The 18,834-nt window shown below is 36.2% G+C and overlaps 1 protein-coding gene and 1 long non-coding RNA gene across 4 annotated transcripts in view; one reads left to right on the top strand and one right to left on the bottom strand.

Moving 5' to 3' along the window:
• Nucleotides 1-16,338, bottom strand: part of ANKRD42 (ankyrin repeat domain 42) — a 41,764-nt gene extending 25,426 nt beyond the window's left edge. Inside the window, exons 1-7 of one of the 3 annotated variants that reach the window (XM_023538333.1) lie at nt 16,265-16,333; nt 15,317-16,206; nt 11,866-12,029; nt 6,490-6,597; nt 3,470-3,589; nt 2,463-2,598; nt 83-283 (exon numbers count right to left, since the gene is read on the bottom strand). In XM_023538333.1, coding sequence (XP_023394101.1) covers nt 83-283; nt 2,463-2,598; nt 3,470-3,589; nt 6,490-6,597; nt 11,866-12,029; nt 15,317-15,374 — 787 coding nt within the window. In that variant the 5' untranslated portion in view covers nt 15,375-16,206; nt 16,265-16,333. Of the gene's footprint in view, nt 1-82; nt 284-2,462; nt 2,599-3,469; nt 3,590-6,489; nt 6,598-9,664; nt 9,742-11,865; nt 12,030-15,316 lie in introns of those variants that run through there. The other 2 variants (XM_011373134.2, XM_023538334.1) reach the window with 2 other exon arrangements.
• Nucleotides 16,339-16,416: 78 nt separating this feature from the next.
• Nucleotides 16,417-18,059, top strand: LOC111747337. Its single transcript, XR_002783505.1, has 2 exons — nt 16,417-16,826; nt 17,959-18,059. It is a non-coding gene; the product is annotated as an uncharacterized LOC111747337 (long non-coding RNA).
• The last annotated feature ends 775 nt before the right edge of the window (nt 18,060-18,834 follow it).

Raw genomic sequence — 18,834 nt, 5'->3', positions numbered from 1 at the left:
AACATTTAACTTACAACTTCCTTTTTTCCTTTTCCACTTATTCTACATATTAATGCTAAAACATTTCAGGTTTATTACTTACTTTCCTGATCTTTTGGATCATTTCTTTCATACTCAGCCCCCTGGATAAACTGTAAAATGTTCTGCTTAAAGAACCTCTGAGCCAGATCCAGTACGTTTTCTCCATTATCATTGAAAGCTTTTAAAGCTTGTGTTGCACTGGTCATTCTACTGAGTAGGAATTTAAAACAGTGAAGGTGGCCTTCCATGGCTGCTAAGTGAACTATAGGTGAGAATAGAAAAAAAAAAAAGAATTTAATTTTTTAATTTACAATAAAATAATCAGGAAAAAAAATAACACATTGACTCTAATTCTCACAGAGAGATGACTATCCTTGCCTTATATAACAGGGACATACTCTGAGCAAGGATAACAGACCTTTTTTCCAGCCTACATGTCATTACTCAGCCTTCTAGTCATGCCGAAGCAACAGACTAAATGGTTGAATAGTTACAGTCATGTAAGTGTAGAGAGGCCAGAGGAGGGTCGCCAAAGAGTAGGCCTCAGAAAATGTTCTGGGAATGTGAAATCCCAATTATACAGCTCATCATTACATGAGAAAATGCTCGATATATAAAATAGACAGATAATAGATAAATTTATTTTAATATTTTCAAAAAAAGTAGAAGAAATAAACCAAAACAGACACTGTGCAAGTATGAATGATGTCATTTTTATCACTATGTATTTTGTCACTTTTCCATAAACTTTTTTTCAGGTGTATAGCATAATGGTTAGACATTTATATTCACAAACATTTTTATTATAAACAAGAAGACTGGATCAAAACTGTAGACTAAGCACACATACTACCTCACCATTTCTACTGTAAATCTTTGAAAATAATAGAAAAGATATCTTTTAAAGCAATAAAGTACTAGAAAAACAAACAAGAACATCATGAACAGACAAAAAAATATTAAGGAATCCCTGAAAGAAAATATATTGAACCTGATTAAGGAAGAGCCACAACCCAAAATCTGCAAAAATTAGAAATGGTTCTGGGGAATTACAAGTCTAGGCAATGATTACAGAGAACAAGAAAGCCTTTACATCTCTTGAGAAGTAACTATTTGAGAAACAGCCCAATCAATATACAAATCTTGCCTGTGGAGAGGTAGGGCAGTATTTAAGTAACCAGTGTAACTCAGGAGAAACAAAAAGTCACAATGCTCAAAAGATAAATTGCTGGCATATTTCCCTCTACACTTTCTCAGTTGAACCTTCCACTAAAAAATTCCCCCCTGAAACTTCAAAGTCTTCTATCACTAACTCATCATATACACTTACATGTATTATAGGCAATTCTAACTTGTCAGAAACTGAACTTCTTATCCTTCTTGTATACATTTTCCTTACATAGTTTCCCAACCTCAGTTAATGGAAATTCTCTCCTTTCCATGTAGTTTGGGCCAAATGCCCCAGAGCCATCCTTGACTTCTCTGTTACTCACCACATCTAATCAATCAGCAACTCTAATTGGCTCTACCTTTAAAAGATACATAGACTCCAATTACTTCTCACTGTCCTTGCTGCCTCTACTCTGGTCCAAACAAACAGTAGTCTAAATTATTGCATCAGGCTCTTAACAACTCTAGGCCAAAAACAGACACATAGATCAGTGGAACAGAATAAAGCCCAGAAATCAACCCACACTTATATGGGCAATTATCTGCAATGAAGGACTAAGAAAATACAATGTGGAAGAGCAATCTTTTCAATAAATGGTGCTGGGAAAACTGAACATATACATGCAAAAAAATGAAACTGGACCACTTTCTTAAACCATATACAAAAATAAACTAAAAAATTTATTTTAGAAAAAGAATGAGAGCAAAATACTCATTTCCAGATACACTCCCCATTTGTTTGCTGCTGAAGATTCCTTTAAGACATAATTCAAGTATCATTTTTAGTAACCCTCCCTCCAATCTTACTGTGATCTATCCCTCTTCCGAATTGCCACAGAACCTCTTAGAAGAAGACAGGGTGTTTATAGATCTCAACTGGCCAATTGATTGCAGTTAGCAAATTAACTCAAATACACTAGGGTCCCCTAGTTATACTATTATTTTTTAAAGTAGTCTGTGAGGCAGAGCTATATGAAGTTAAAAAATAATAACACTAGACAACAGATGCAGGAAATGGCTGGCTGGAAAAGTAAATCCAAGTTTAATTTGGCCAATTCTCTTTTGCTGATATAGTTACAGAAAAAATAAAAAACAATCACATGACAGGTATGTAATATAGTTATAATATAAAAAATGTTCATGTCAACATATTTATCACTTAAGTTTTGTGAGGAACTATTAGAATGATGACAGTTTGTATTTCTTAAACATGATCAACATTTTAAAAGTTTACATTAATGAAAAACCAAAATATTTGCTTTTGTGAATACCTGGAAGGTTTCCATTGTAGTCCACATCTTCTATGCCACATCCCCATTTAACTAGAAGTTGCAAACAGCCAAGCCGTCCATGAAAAGCTGCATAATGTACAGGTTTCCATTCTCTCTTGTCAGTTACACTGGGATCCTACAAGTAACATTCACAAGGACTCAGTTTCTTTTCATTTTGTAGGGGAAAGACTAAGTCTAGCAGCTTAATTCTGCAAATGAGAATTGGAGGCTTTTCTTAAAACTATAAGGCAAACACTAAATATAATAGGAAAATTTACTGCAACCACTGGTTTGAACATACAAGCTAATAGCATACTAATAAAATTTTATAAAATAGTCTTTTTAAAAAGAACATAACTAGTCACATAAAAATAGTTTTTAAAAAGGAACTTAACTAGTCATTTTACTGGTCACAGGTTCCTAACCACTAAAACGAAAGGGATGGATTCAAATGCTCAAATCATATGCTTGGGAGCATAAACAAAGAGTTAATGAAAAAATACTTAATAAGATTTTTCACTTTCTTTCTAACTATAGAAACACCAACTCTTACCATAATGTCTTCAACATAGGTAGTTCTTTTCTTATAAGAAGTTATTTTTTATAACCACTGGGTAATTATAAAAATAAATATAATAAATAAAATTTCTGGAGATATAAATCACTTTCTAAACTATTATACAAAATAAGAGTTACACACAGAAATTCGGAAAGGTTTACAATCACTGGTTAACATGTGTTTGGAAGCTTCAGAATCTTCCTAGTTAAACTGAGCTGACATGAAGAACCTATAGCCTCTGAAATAATTTGTATTAAACTTTTTTTTTTCAAGATTTATCTATATTATCATTCCCATGTTTGAAGATGGAAAAGCTAAAGAGAGAGATCAAATTACTTCCCCAAAGTTATAAAAGGAATTTAAAAAGTCAGGAAGAGATAACCGGGCTATCAAATGCTATTCCATCTATATGATTATACATTCTCACATATTAACAGGAATCCCTCACCACTCCACTTCGGAGCATTATTTGTAAAGTGAAAGAATGTCCATGTGTTGCAGCAAGGTGTAAAGGGGTGCAACCACGATCATCTTGAGCTGCCAGATTTGCTCCATTGAGTATAAGAGCCTAAAAAATAGAAAAATAAGAATAAGTTTACATGAATATAGATGTTAAATTATAAATGCAGATACAGATTATTTACAGTAAGCAATTTATTAACCTAGCTAAATTATTATATATGTTCTTACATATGTGCCACAGGCCATGTGAGAAGTTCTTAGCTAATTCTAAGAAAATGTTTAAGATCCTTTTTAACATTGCCTAGGAGACCTGATTTCACATCTGATTTGAGCATGAAAATACAATTTATAGGCACACTTTTCATGAGCACTGATTAATAACCACTAAATTAAATACTTTAATGCAAAACTAATAAAACTGAAATGTCAACTCCCACTATTTCAAGAGCAGAATCTTTTATTAACTGAGTTTTGAATACAATAAAAGGATTTCATGATCAAAGTAACTAAGTTCTAAGTTCCAAATCAAAATTATAACTGCGGCTGAGTAGATTCCATCTGAATTTACAATTGACCCAGTTTCTGTATATGGGATATATCATATTCACAGCACACCCCTCTATATAATATACAGAGTAATTGCTTTCATTTAGTTAATTTTTTTCATTTTTCTCCCACAGCCTTTTTTTTTTTAACCAGCCTACATTTATCACAATCTTAGCAAAAGTTTACTCAATAACAATTCCTATCAAAAATTTTAGGAAGAATAGTCTCCATGATGTTGTCTGATTCACATTAACAAACTAGTTAATAATCATCACAAACCACATACTGAGTGCTTACTGTGTTTTAAAAGTCACTAAAAAGAATATGAAGACATATCAACTTAGAGAATTAGGACACTGTAGAGACAAAAGAAAATCAACAATACTAAACTGTCCTTTAAAAGCAACGACTATGCAGTACAGTACACAAAAAATACCACAACAGCTCTGAGAAGGAAGAGACCACTTTGAGGAAGAGAGGGACAATCAAGGCAGAGGGAATGGCTTCACTAATGCTCAGAGGTAAAAAAGTATCAAGTAAAACTTCATTTGACCCTGTTGTCCCCTAAAGTTACTATTGTATTTTCTCCTTCCTTTCATTGCTTACTTCTCAAATACCTCAATTTCAAATCCATCTGCAAACTGGGTGCCATCCCCACCAATGCATAGAAATACAGCCAGTTTTACCCTACAATGAGCTCTCAAGTTCAATGGCATTTCTTTAAACTTTATTCTTGGTTCTATCCAGTAACTGATACTGACTAATTCTTAAATTTCTTACTTCACTTGCACAACCCTAATGGATCTTGGCTCTCCTATCTCTCTGACTTCCTCTTCCAAGTTCTTTACTCATTTCTCTGCTTCTTTCCATCTCTACTAGTAACATTCTTCAGCATTCAATCCTCAATACTCTATACACTTCTCTATATTTTATTACTGCTAAAATCAGTCTCCAGCCCCCTTTTGCACCTGAATGACCTAAAGGCACCTTAAACTCAAAATGTGCCAAACTGAACTCAAAATCTTTCTTCTCAAGTTTCCCCAGCCTTTCAGATTCCCCTAGCTATAGTTTCATAATCGTCTGTCATTCTAACTCAAAATTTTAAATTCTCACTATAATTTGTTAATGATTGCTTTGAAAGATGCCTTTAATCATTTTCTTTCTCTCCCACTGCAACCACCTAATTTCACCCTCCGTGGTTAGAGATTACACCAAAAATCTCTAACTGGTCTTCTTGCCTCCAAACTCTCTTCATTCTAGGTAATCCTGGATACATTTCACTAGAATAATATCCTGAAATACTGCTTTCATTATCTTATTCTTTTGTTAATGTGCATATGTACGTATGTGTATGTATCTGTGTATGTATATATGTATACCTATATATATGTATATAAAACCTCTTTTTCTATACACACGGATCTAAAATCTTTATTTTACTTCTAAGACATTTTACAAATCTAGCTTATCCAAACTTAGTTCATAACAGTCCACACAACAAACCATGTACACACAGTTAAATTTACATAATAGTATATCCCCTGAACGCGCCTCATTTTTCCAATTCAAGGACTTCACATAGAATTGCAGCATAGAGGTTAACAGGACAAAGTCAAATCCTTGCTTTGTCACTGACTTAGCAAGGTACTTAACTCTCTGAATTTGTTTCCTAATCTATAAAAAGGAGAACTCATAAGATTGTTATATTAAATGAAGTGATGCAGGGGAGAATGTGATTAACACATTAAAAATTTTCATTAAATGATAATCATTATTTTTATTTGCTCCTAACATATTTCCTACCTACAAAGCTTCTTTACTACTTACCTCTTTGAAATCAACCCATTCTTTCAGGCTTAGATAAAATTTTATTTCCTCCATTTATGATTCTTCTGCCTCCTCCTAAATTCTATAATTCTTCTCATCTGTATTTTTCATTAGAACCTCAATCATAAATTGTGCTTTGTATTGTTTTCTAACTCACTGAGCAGAGCTCCTGTCACTCAGATCTCAGGTTTCTTATAGGCAGGGGATGTTTGCTTATACAATTTTGTATTCCTCCAAATTCCAGTCTATTTCGTTACATTAGTTAAATCCAGTTACTGTAATAAACTAAATGCTGCCGCATAACAATGTGTTATTCTGGCCAGGAAATACACAAAATAAGAGATTTTAGGCATGGCAAACTATAAAGGAGATAATCTGGGTATGACTGTGACATCCCTTAAAACAATGCAAACAGATAACCAACTTCAAAGATAAAATAGTCTCTTATATCATTTGTTTAAGTGGATAGTTGATACCAAAAGATATGTCATAAAATCCAGTAAGTTCTTGTTTAGAACATAGAAGTAAATCTATGAAATCAAATTATTAGAATAGAAACAATAGCTTAAAAGAACTATGCTAAAATAATTAAACTCAACTGAATTTTGAAAAATTAAACAAAGTTATTATTACCTGCATACAAGCATCTTGACCCCTGATTGCAGCTATGTGAGCTGCTGTCCAGCCTCTCGTAGTTGCTTGCATAATATCAGCTCCATGCCAGAGGAGCCAATGAAGACACTAAATTAAGAAAATAACCATGTTACCAACTGACAAGGGAGATTTTTCAACATTATTATACCTTTTAAATTTAGTCTATCATCATGAAATACTGCAGTCTGAGAAACATCATAAAATAACAAAAGCACGAGCACAATATATGGTGACCAACATCTGGCCTTATTATTGGGTAAACAACAGGGAGCAGTGGGAACTGTAGCAAACTGGAAACCACATTCCTTGTCAATAAGGTGCAGATACTACTCAATCCCAGCCAGTTGTTGCTGTGAATGAAATGCTAATCCAAATCTTATGTCTGACCAATACTGTAAAAGCCAAACAAAACATATCTGTGAGCCAAATTCGCTCAAGGGCTTCTGGTTTGCAGCCTCTGCCACAGATTTCTAAATGGGTGCAGAAGCTCCTGTATCAAAGCAAACACTGTTATTCTGATAATACTCTCCAAAAAAAAAAAAAAAAAAAAAGTAGTTTATATAACAAAGGTGAGTAGTAATCAATGCATTTTCATTTAAGATTTTTAAAACTCACCCTCAGTCTTATTTTAATACAGTACTGAGAGGTCTGTGCTACATATAGTAGATTCTACCTTTAAGAAGAGTCTTTCTTTTTAAAAAAAGTTGACTGTATCATTGGATACACTGTTAAATCAGTAATAGCTATATCATTTGTTGAAAAGGCTTACCATTTAGGTATCATTTGCCTGTCACAGATATTAGTGACCAATAATATATTTTTTAAAAAGCTCAACTTCACTAATAATCACAGTAGTCATTCATTTATTCAACAAATATTTATGGAGAGACTACTGCATGCTAACATGGTTCAGGTACAGAAAATAAAACCACTATAAGCAAACTTGTACAGGTTTTTCATTTGTCCTAAGTAAATATGTAGAAGTGAGATTGGTAGAAGATAGGTAAGTATATGTTTAACTTCTTAAGAAACTGCCAAACTGTTTTCCAAAGTGGTTGTATCATACACTTCTACCAGCAATGTATGAAAGTTCCAGTTGCTCTATAGCCTTGCCAATACTTCATATTATCCCTAATGGCTAATGATGTTGAATAACTTTTCAATGTTCAACTGCCATCCATATCATCTTTGAGAAAGTGTCTATTGAAGTCATTTGCTCATTTTTTAATTGGGTTTTTGTTTTCTTACTACTGAGTTGTAAGAATCTCGTATATTCTGATTACAAGTTCTTAATCGGATATATGATTTGTAAAGATTTGCTCCTATGCTTTCTTCTAGAAGTTTTATAAGGTTAAGTTTCACATTTGCCTATAATACCTTTTGAGTACATTTTTATATATGGTGCCAGGTATGCGTCAAGGAGTTTTTTTACATATAAATGTTCAATTGTGCCAGCACCATTTAATGAAAATAATATCTGTTCTCCATTGGACTGTATTTGCATCTTTGTCAAAAATTAATTTGAAAATTAAGCAGGAATTCAGTAATGGCTAAGTAACGAGCTTGGCAAATCCTTCCCAAGAAATAATGATAAAACTACACGAAGTTATTAAGAACAACAATTTAAAGACTCTGGAAATTGATCAAAGGTATATAACAAAATGAGAAGAATTAATTCAAGGAAATCTACTGAATCTCAGTAACAAGAGGGAGACTGGTACTATAATTATCCCTGTCTCCAGCTGCATGATGCAGAAATTTTACTTGTGTGGACAGCTTCATTACCTTGCTGGAGGGATTGACAATATATATTCTAAAATGTCCAGTTTTCAAAATGTCTAGTCAAACTAAAAAGTTATGAGACATACAAAAAAAAAAAAAAAACAAGAATGTGTAACCTATACAGAGGAAAAAGAGCAATCAATAGAAACTATCCCTGTGAGGGCTCAAATGTTGGACTTAGCAAGACCTCAAAGCAGCTATTACAAATAACTTTAGAGAACTAAAAGAAACTATTTTTTAAGGAATTTATGTTGAAAGAACTGAAGGAAAGTATAATGATAATGTCCATCAAGTAGAAAATATAAAGAGATAAAAATTACAATTTAAAAAAAGAACCAAATGGAAATTCTGGAGGTGAATTGTATATCTGAAATAAAAAACTCACTACAGGGAACTCAATAGCAACCTCATATGATGGAAGAAAAAAATTAAATATAATAAAACGTAGTTTTCACCAGTTGTTAATTTAGTGATTATTTCATACTAACATATAAGTACCATAAGTCATAAGAAACTTCAGAAAGAATAACAAAATGTAAGGGTGCTAACGCAGTACTCAAGTAGAGAATTAGATGATCTTTAAATGTAAAGGGAGAAATGCACTAAAATATTACGGTTTAGATTTATGTTTGTTAAAATACAACAAACATTTCTTGAACATCTGCTATGCACTGTGCTAGACACTAAAAATATAAATTAAACTTAAGTCAACAAAGTCAGCAATATGACAAATATTTATTGAGAACCTACAATGTGATTCCAATATGCAGGACATTATGCTAGATGCTATGGAAAAAAAGATGAATAAGACTCAAATGGTAACTTCAGAGAGCTTAAAATCTAACAGAGAATACAATTCAATGTGATAAATACAATAAAAATTTTATGTATAAGATTTAGAAGTATCACTGAGGAGAAAGTAGCTAGCTGGAAAATATTGAGAGGGGAAATACAGAAGGCCTTACCAAATGGGTGCTGCCTAGATTTCAACCAAGTAACCAATGGGAAAAGGCAAGACCAGGCAGATAAAACAGCATGTGCAGTCTATGATAATATGAAACAGTAGACTAATTTGGGGTAGTAGTCACCAGTACTGCAGCAAAAGACAAGTATGATGGGAGATGATCTTGGAGAAATAAGTCTACCACATTAAATAATTTGAACTTTATACTATAGAGGCTAGAGTTACTATGGAAACTGAAGGAGTTTAAGTAATATCAGATTTTAGTTTTAGAGCGGTAACTTCATATACAGAATATGAACTAGAAGTAGATGAGACAAAAAAGAATGAAATCAATTAGATTTAAGGCAGTGGCTATGAGGATGAAGAGGATAAATTCAAAAGACAAAAAATGGAACAAAATTAACTGACCTAGTGATCAGTTCTTACTAAATCAATATGCATCATGAAGTGCACCTTCATCCAGACAAGTGTTGATAATGTGTTTTGCTTCTGTAAAAAAATCGAGACAATTCAAGCAGACATTTTTTAAGATAGTCACACTTAGTGCTTTTCAGATTTCAGAGGAAATTAATTTTTTTGTATATTACAACGATCACCAACTGAGAGTACTGTTTTATAATAGGTCTGTGGGGGGTCTTTTCTGTTATTGGTGTTGTTATTAAATACTTTAGATGGTGAAAAACACCAAGATAGCTTAATAATGATTCAAAGGCCATTAGCTTAGAAAACAAAGAAAGAGGAAGAAAAGAATAACGGTTTAGTTTTAGAGTAATTGAATTTGAGAGGCTAGTCAAATATGCATGGGCTGTTGATCAAGTACTCGTTACATAAGTCAGAATTCAGGACAGAAAGCAAATTCATGAATTAATATGTAGAAATGATCAAGACAAGGAAGTCTAAAAGACTGCCTGGAGAGAAAGTGTAAAGTGGGAGAGAGAAGGCCATTGGTAGAAGTATAAAGAATATCCATCTTTATAGAACAGCTAGGGTAGGTTAACCAAATAAGTGTAAGTGAGAGTAGTCAGAGAGGCTGAAAGGATACCAAGAAAGAGATGAAATAAATGGCATATCACGAAGTCCTATCCTGTTGGAATGTAGCAAAGTAAAAATCAGTATTTCATACCTGCAAAATCATAAAAAAGAACAAGAAAAACAAGCAGAAAACCCCACCTGTAGTGAAACTAGGAGACATTTGAAACTCAGACTACAAAACAGATGGGAAAGCTGCCAAACTGTAGATCAAACAGGGATGTGGGAAGAAACAGCAGAGAAAATACCCACCAGGGGCTGCAAGTGCAGAAAGACCTGTCAAGGCACATTTCTCCCAAGTGAGAGAAAGTCACTAAAAGGCCAAAGGCAAAATCCTTGTTTACAACAATTCAAGTGGGGCACACAAAGTGGTGGAGAGAGATTCTCTAAAGCAGATTTGGTTCCAAGAAGTAGAGAAGCCCCCCCAAAAAAATCACACAGAGAAGCCATATTCATAGAAAGCTGTCTGTGTAACAATGTAAAAAAAAAAAAAAAGAAAAAGAAAAAGAAAAAGAAAAGCATGGTGAATAGACCAACAGCAGCCTACTGACTGGGAAATGTAGCAGCTAAAATAAGCTCCCCACACACAACCTTGAATCATGAGAAAAATTCCAGTTGGCTTTGTACATAGCCCAAGAATAAGAAGTTTTGCATAAAAATATTCACTAAGCACTACTTGTGCTAGCTAAAAATTGAAACCAATTAAATATCCATCAACTGAAAAATGAATAAATTCTGATATTAGTCTAAGAATACTATTACAACACAGCTGAAAAAAATTAACTGGAGTACATATATGTAACCACATGTATCAAGGTGCAGAATGACACATATGTCATTTAAATAAACTACGTCAATTAAAACAATGTTATAATCTTAAGTAATAATGATATAATCATATGTAAGATGGGAATAATAAACACCAAATTTAGGGTAATATTTATCTCTGGAGTTGGAAGGAGAGAAATGGCACCTGGGAAGGGTGCTCAAGGACTTCAGATGTATCTATAATATTCCATTTGTTTTCTAAAAATCTGAAGCAACTACAGCAAAAAATGTCAGGATTTCTTAGAGCTAGGTATTCATTATGTTATCCTCTGTAAGTTAATCTTTATGCTTGCCTTTGGAACCCAGCCACCATATTGTAAGGAAGCACATACTAGCCCAGGTGGAGAAACCTCACAAACAGGACCACATAGAGGGGAATTAACATGACTGGCCTACAGCCAGTATCTACAGCCACTATCAGACATCCGCATGAACAAGCCTTCAGAAGATTCCAGCCTCAGCTTTTCAATCTTTTAGCTGAAGCCTCAGACGTCATAGAGCAGAGACAAGCTGTTCCCAGGATTCAAATTCCTGGTTCATTTCAGGGCATAAAGAAATAGTTATTTTATGCCACTAAGTTTTGAGATCATTTGTTAAAAAACCACTATAACCAAAACATCCAATGTTAGACAGAATTAATAAGAAAAATATTTGCAGTGCCTAGCATAAGGCTTCAGTCCTGTTTGTTAAATTTATAAAACTGCTAACAGCTTTAAACTTACCCCAGTTTAGTAATTTATATAGCTTCTTACCTCTAAACTTCCAGAATGTGCTGCCCAATGTAAAGGGGTAAATTTATGAAGAATGTCAACTTCATTAATGCTGGCTCCACGTTCTACTATTTCTGAAAGCTGCTTTACATCTCCAGCTCGGACTGCATCATGTATGCTACCAAAATGTACCTTCTTCCTGGCACCTATTGAAAAATCAAATTGCTTAAAATATATTACAAAACTAAAAAAAAAAGAAAAAGAAAAGACTAAAGTAATGATTCAACAGAGAGAACAAAATCACTTTGGCTTTACAAATAATGTACTCCAAAGATGTTTATGATTAACATCTTAATCAGACTTCTACTTTATGTAAAGAGAAGGGAAGTTGTCATTCCCATACATACAGAAGAAAAGCTGAACAAACTGAAAATCAAAAACTTTTCTTGGACTGATAAGAGAATTGAGGTCTCAGGACAAATTGCTACCCTAAATCAGGAAAGAGGCAAATACAGAGAAACACAGGCGAGTTCACCTTAACCTGGAGCAGAAGCCACTGGGGTCATAAACCTCAAGAAGCACTTAAATGACAATTTTGACAAACTGCTGGGGACTGGGTATATACTAGCCTAAGAGTAAGAAATTTCTTAGGGTACAGTCTTGGGAGGCTCCCACATTTTCATAGATTTTACCTTCAAAACTCCACTACGTTATCACTGTGAAAAGCTATGGAAAACCTACTTGTGTTTTTGGCAGAGGAGAGGGGAGAAACCATTTTGAAATATGCCCAGTGCATATTTTACTAGAGCCTTATCTCACATTGGCAGACATAGTTTATCAAGATTATACTTTTCTCATCTTTCTTATATGCCCTCACTAGGAGAGGAATGGCAGGTCACAATTTTCATTTCATACACTCTAGTTAGTTTCTTATATTTTATAATTTAATGTTCCAAATGTTAAGACTACACTGTCAGGTTCACTGTACTGTAAATATTTTAATGTGCATTATGAACCAGAAGCAATAAAGGTATCTAAGCATGAACAGATGGTTTTTGGAGAAAGAAGTAGTAAAGAATTCAATTGAAGCACTTCCTAAACAAATTAAATTATTTTGAAAAGAACTCACCAACACTTCTGGCAAATTATCTATGCACTCTTGTACTATTTATCTTTGTATAAATATTTCCTCTCTCCAGAATGTTAATTTCTTGATGGCTAGAACCATATTTTACAGTGGAATCATATCTTACAACAACCCTTAGCAAAATGCTATACATTTTACTCAAAAATCCTTTCTGAGCATCTACCATGTGCCAGGAGTATAACACGATGGAAAATAGACATGGAGGTAACACATTTTCTTTCCACCAACACTTTAAAACTTATTTGGATAAACATGAAGAAATAAAAATAAAAATAAAAATAAACAGACAGTAATGTCCTAAGACAGTACAGGTAAATTAAAGAGGAAGAGGAGGAAAACTTTGAGCAAGACCTTGAAGAAACAATTAAGATATATACATACAGGGAAGGGAGCAAGGAAGGCACAAAAAAAAAAACCCAAACAAATAAAAAACTCAATAAATGTTTAATGATGTTAATCCCCTAGATTGGATCTTCATTCTCCTTTAAACTAGTACAGCAAGATCTACAAATAGTGTTCTATCCACTCTAATCGATCGTACACAGGGACACTATCCAGATCATTTTATGCCTCTACTCCAAACTGCTTCTAGTTATCCACTGCTAGTATAGAGAACAAAATCCAAACCCTCAGTACGACAATCTAAGCCCTCCCATAATTTGACTCCCATCTAATTTTATGGCCCTTTTCCTCACCACATTCCATCCCAATTCATTCATTCATCTACCCACTCTTCCACTCAACATTAATTTGGTGTCTATCATAAAGAACTTATAGAGAGATACAAACACAAATTATAATGTGATGAGAGCAATGACAAAATATTCATAAGAACTTATAGAGGCACAGAAGACTTCTAACTCAGCTGGGGCAGGAGGGAAGGGAAACAGAAAAGGATTCCTGGGGGAGGTAAAATCTAAGGTGCATCTTCAAAGATTAGCAAGAGCATGACCGGTAAAATGGGAGCAGGGAAAGGCATACTAGACAGCATGAACAGTAGGATATGGCCAAGAAACCACACACACACACACACACACACACACACACACACACACAACCCTACTCTATTGCTGAAGCATAAAGTGGAAGGAAAGGAGGTTAGAATTAAACAAAAGACATGCTATGGTAGAACCTTGTTGGACTTGAGCAGAGACTGGGGAGTCATTGAGGGATTTTAAGCAGAATAATGATCAAATTTGTAATGCCAAGTTTATAGGGCTGGCTGCAGTCGGCCATTGGGGCAAAAACAGAACATTATATATTTGAGAGATCATGTAAAAAAATACAGAATAGCATTAGGAACATAAAAGGAGACAGATTCAACAAATATTATGGTAACTGGTTGAACTGAACTTGGATGAATATAGTGGGTGAAATAAGGAAAGAGTAATGGGATAACTCAAAGAAGTTTCTGGCTTAGTTTCCTGACTGGTGTGGTGCCACTGACTGAGATAGTGAAAACTGAAAGACAGAGAGAGCACATAAATACAAATTTAATTTTAAACATGTTGATATTGAGGTACCTAAGGAAGAGTCCCAGAAGAGACTTGTAATACGAGTCTACAGCTCAGAGGAGAGATCTGAAGATCAGATCTCAGTGATAGGCATGTCTAGGTATTAGGTGGGTTTTTCTGATACCCATCCGCACCCCACAGTGGAGCCAATAGCACTCTATTCTTCTTCATAATATTCATCACACTAGCCATTATTTTGCTCAGTATTTATCTTCTGCACTAGAAGGAATGTTCCTGTCTTCTTTATTGATACATCCTTAAGACACAGCACATATTAAGCACTCAATAAATATTTACTGGATGGTTGAATGAATAACATAGATTTGGAGGTCCTCAGTAGAACTAAAATCATAGTACAAGACAAGAAAAAAAAAGCACCAGTGACGGCACTATTCAGCAAAAAAAAAAGAAAAAAGAAAAAATGCAACATTTGAGGAGAAGATGGAAGAAGAGTCAGCAAAGAAAAGAGAGTCAATAGAGTGGAAGGAAGAAAACTAGGTTAAGTCGAATGTCATTTCCACAGGGTCAAATGCTGCAGAGAGCCAAGTAAAAACTTAAAAGGGTCCATTAGACTTGACGAGAGTTGATGTCAATCTGAACAAGAAGTCTCAGGAATGGTGCAGATGGGAAGGGAGGAAAGCTAAAATGAGGGAGAGATACGGCGGACAGGTGAACAGCTTCGGGACTCACCGAAAATAGGTCGAGTGAGGGAAATAAAGAGTGACAGTTGAGAAAGGGAAATGCCAGAAAGGCCTAACTAAGGCTGGTGTGGGCAGAAGTAAGAAAAAGGGGTGTGGCAGAGACAAAGGCCGCTGAAGTACTTTTGTCTCACAGGGGGTTGCAGTCTCCGTTGAGGAGGCGGAGGGGCCTGAATGGGACACCCCGGGCATGGTGCAATCCCTTGAGCTCCGGGAAGGAGTTGAATCCAAGCCCCTGCTGCTGCGGCGGTCTTCACTTGCCGTCACCCACGAGACACTGCAGCGGCCGTCTTCGTCTTCGCTAGGGCCGGGGGCGCCGTCCTCCCTCGCTCTCTCCCAGGAGCCCCTGCAGCCGGAACCTTCGTCTTCACTTTCTCTCTCCCAGAAGCCACTGAGGCGGCGGCCGGAGTCTTGGCTGACGCTCACCCCGGAGGAGTCGCTGGCCACGTAGCCACGGTCTTCACTCACTCCCTCCCAGGAACTACTGAGGCTGTGGCCGCCATCGACACTCCCTCCCTCCCAAGAGCCACTGAGGCGGCGGCTGCGGTCGTCACTGCCCCTCTCCCCAGAGTCGCTGGTGCCGGGACCGCGGACTTCCCTGATTCCCTCCCAAGTACCACCGAGGCGGAGGCTGCAGTCTTCTCTGGCCGTTCCCCCGGAGTCACTAGTTTGGTGGCTGCCGACTTCGCTCAAACTGACGTTGCCGATGCGAAAGCCACGGTCTCCCCTCACTCTCTCCCAAGTGCCGCTGTGACCGTGGCCACCATCTCCCCTAATTCTCTCCCGAAAAACACTGAGGCGGCGGCCCAGGTCTTCACTGACTCTTCTCGAGTCACTGCGGGAGAAGCCGACGTCTTCACTTACTCTTCCAGTAGAGACGCTGCAGCGGTGGTCGTTGTCTTCACGGATTCTTTCCCTGTCTTCCCTGCGACTAAAGTCCTGGCTTTCACTACCTCTTTCCCTTGAATAGCCGCCGCGATGGCTGTGTCGGCCGTTTAACCACACGCGAGAGCTAGTGCGGCGGCCGCCGTCTTCGGCTGCTACTCCCCACGAGTCGCTGTGGCGGCGGCCGCCGTCGACGGGCACCCTCTCCTCCAAGTCGCTTTCCAGTGTCCCGATTCCAGCCACCAGGTTGGACCGGTGGCGGAGCAGTCGCCTTGGAAACGAATAAACTTCCGGCGTGCTATGGTCATTTCCAGTTCCTTACGGCCTTGCGTCACTTCCGGCTTCTCTTCCTCCACCTTTTTCAAGGCTTCTCCTCTAGAGGAATCGGATGGTGGTAGGGACGAGTTTTCGGTGAAGTTCCGCTGGGCCTCACACCCAGCCTTATCTAGGCCTTGTCTTTGTAACGGCCTGGCTTCGATCGCGCCCTCCATGGCTCAGCGCGCAGGTGGAGGCTCCAGGACTGCAGTCTGCGTAGGTGACCTGTGTGGCGCGGGCCGGGCGGGGCCTTTCGTCCTTGGCAAACCTAGTATTTTCATTGCTGGGTGGAACGTTGGAGAAAAGATATTTTTACCTTACTTTTTCACAAGTATGGAAAAAGACCTAAAGAAGTCAATAGCTGCGGCCGCTATCATTATTGAGTGCTTATTAGTGTCCGGCCCTTTGATAATCGGTACCTAATTCTCAAAATAATTTTGTAAGGTAGGTGTTATTCCCATTTTACAGGTGAGGAAAGTCAAGGTATCAGTAGTTTGCTAAGACCAAACAGCAGGTAAGTTGCAGAAACAGTATAAAAACACAGGTCATTAGTCAAAAGACTGCTCTAGGTCTCCTGACTTAAAATCCAGGGTTTCTGTTTACTTTCCACAATTTGGCCGAAATCTTTTTCTCCAGCTCTGTTTCTTAACCTGCGTTCTTTCATTCAGTATTGCAAATGTAGGGGTCAGATTTTGTGCTAGCCCCCGAGAATACAGAAATTAGAATTCTCTTTCCTCCAAGGGCATCACCCACCTTCATTCCCCTCTAACCCTAGTTTTTTATTTTTTTCCTTAATCGTTGCCTTGCCGCAGGTTTTGTGCTGCGAACACATTTGGGAAATTCCCCTGACCCTTTCCTTTCTTGAAATACAGTAAATTTCCCTTTTTTTTTTTTTTTTTTAACTTTCATAGTCTCTTGTAATATTAGTAACTGCCATTTGTTGGGTTCATATTATGAGTCTGGCACTGTACTGAGTGCCTTATATTAGTTTTCTTATTTAATCCTTAATATAACCTACCATGATAGTATTACTGTTCCTTTTTACAGATAAAGTGCTAAAGTTAATTGCCTGAGGATATACAGCTAGTAAGTAGTAATTGCCTGAATTAGGGTTCTTACCTAGATCTTTGATTTTATTCCTTAAAGCTTCTGAATTCTCACCTTTGTATTAGACCACTTATCACATTGTATTATAATTACTTATTTAACAGTTGATTCTTACCCCTACCCCCCAAGGACTCTGAGCTTCTGGAAGGTAGGGACTGTTTTATTATTCATCTTGACATTCCAAACATATAGAATACTTAGTTCAAGGAAGAAGGGCCTACTAACTGTTGTGTAGGTGAGTGGGTGGGTTCATTGGTTTGATTGTTCAGTGAATGTACTGATAGACTGAAAGTAAAGTTTTTTACAGTTGGAAGGGATTTGGGGATTAGTTATCCCAATACTCTCATTTTTAGAAACAGGGTAACAGACCTTTTACCATACATCTGTTGAATTATTAATATGGGCTAGTTTCTATGCTAATGATTTGCATATAGTTTCAAACTTAATCTGTATTATTCTGTTTTCACAGATGAAATCACTCAGATTTGACCAAGATCTCCTAACTAGTAGGTGGGGAATTGGAACCCACTGTGACCGACTCCAAATTAATACAGTGCTTGTAGCCATTTATGTAATGGTAATGGCTTTGTTTTTTGTTATACTGTATGGATAAACTCACTGAGGGAATGAGGTAGCACATCCTTAAAGGATACACGTATAGCAGGAAGGATCAGAAAAGGAAACAAACAGCAGAGAAGCAGAAAAAGTAAAATCTCCCAAAATAAATTTTAAAAACTTTAAAAATAAAAGCAGAAATTGATGAAATAGAAAATAAAAATGATCATAATAATAGCTGGTATTTGAAAAGAACAGTAAATAGATGCTTAGCAAATAGGAAGAAAAGGAAAGAAATCAGTTTTGGAAACAAAGGAAATATATTACAGATATATGAGGGTCTTCGAAAATCAGAAATGATTTAAGGTAAACTTATACTAATAATCTGAAAATTGACTTGCACAATTTTCTAGGAAAATAGAAATTTCAAAAAATTGGCTCAAGAGTTAGAAAACCTTAATAAACTGATAATCATAAAAGAATGACCTACGTATCCTTAACAAAAGTCACCAGGAACAAAGCATAGAGAAGAATGGAATACTTTCCAACTACGAAGGTAGCATAACACTAATAGAATCTATACAAGGATAGTGAAAAAAACATGGCTTAGTCTCATTATGAATGCACATGCAAAAATCCTAAGGAAATTATGCAGCCAGCAGTGCATTAAGAATAATACATAACCAAGTTGGATTTATCCTACTAATACAAGGATGAGTTAACATTAGACAATGTAGTAATAAAAATTTCCTAATTTAATAAAAGAAAAATCATGTAATCTTAATTGATA

Source organism: Pteropus vampyrus, unplaced genomic scaffold, assembly GCF_000151845.1.
Source record: "Pteropus vampyrus isolate Shadow unplaced genomic scaffold, Pvam_2.0 Scaffold218, whole genome shotgun sequence".
NCBI classification, from domain to species: domain Eukaryota; kingdom Metazoa; phylum Chordata; class Mammalia; order Chiroptera; family Pteropodidae; genus Pteropus; species Pteropus vampyrus.
Note: the sequence above shows the minus strand (reverse complement) of the source record. Positions and strands in the feature narration are given on the sequence as shown.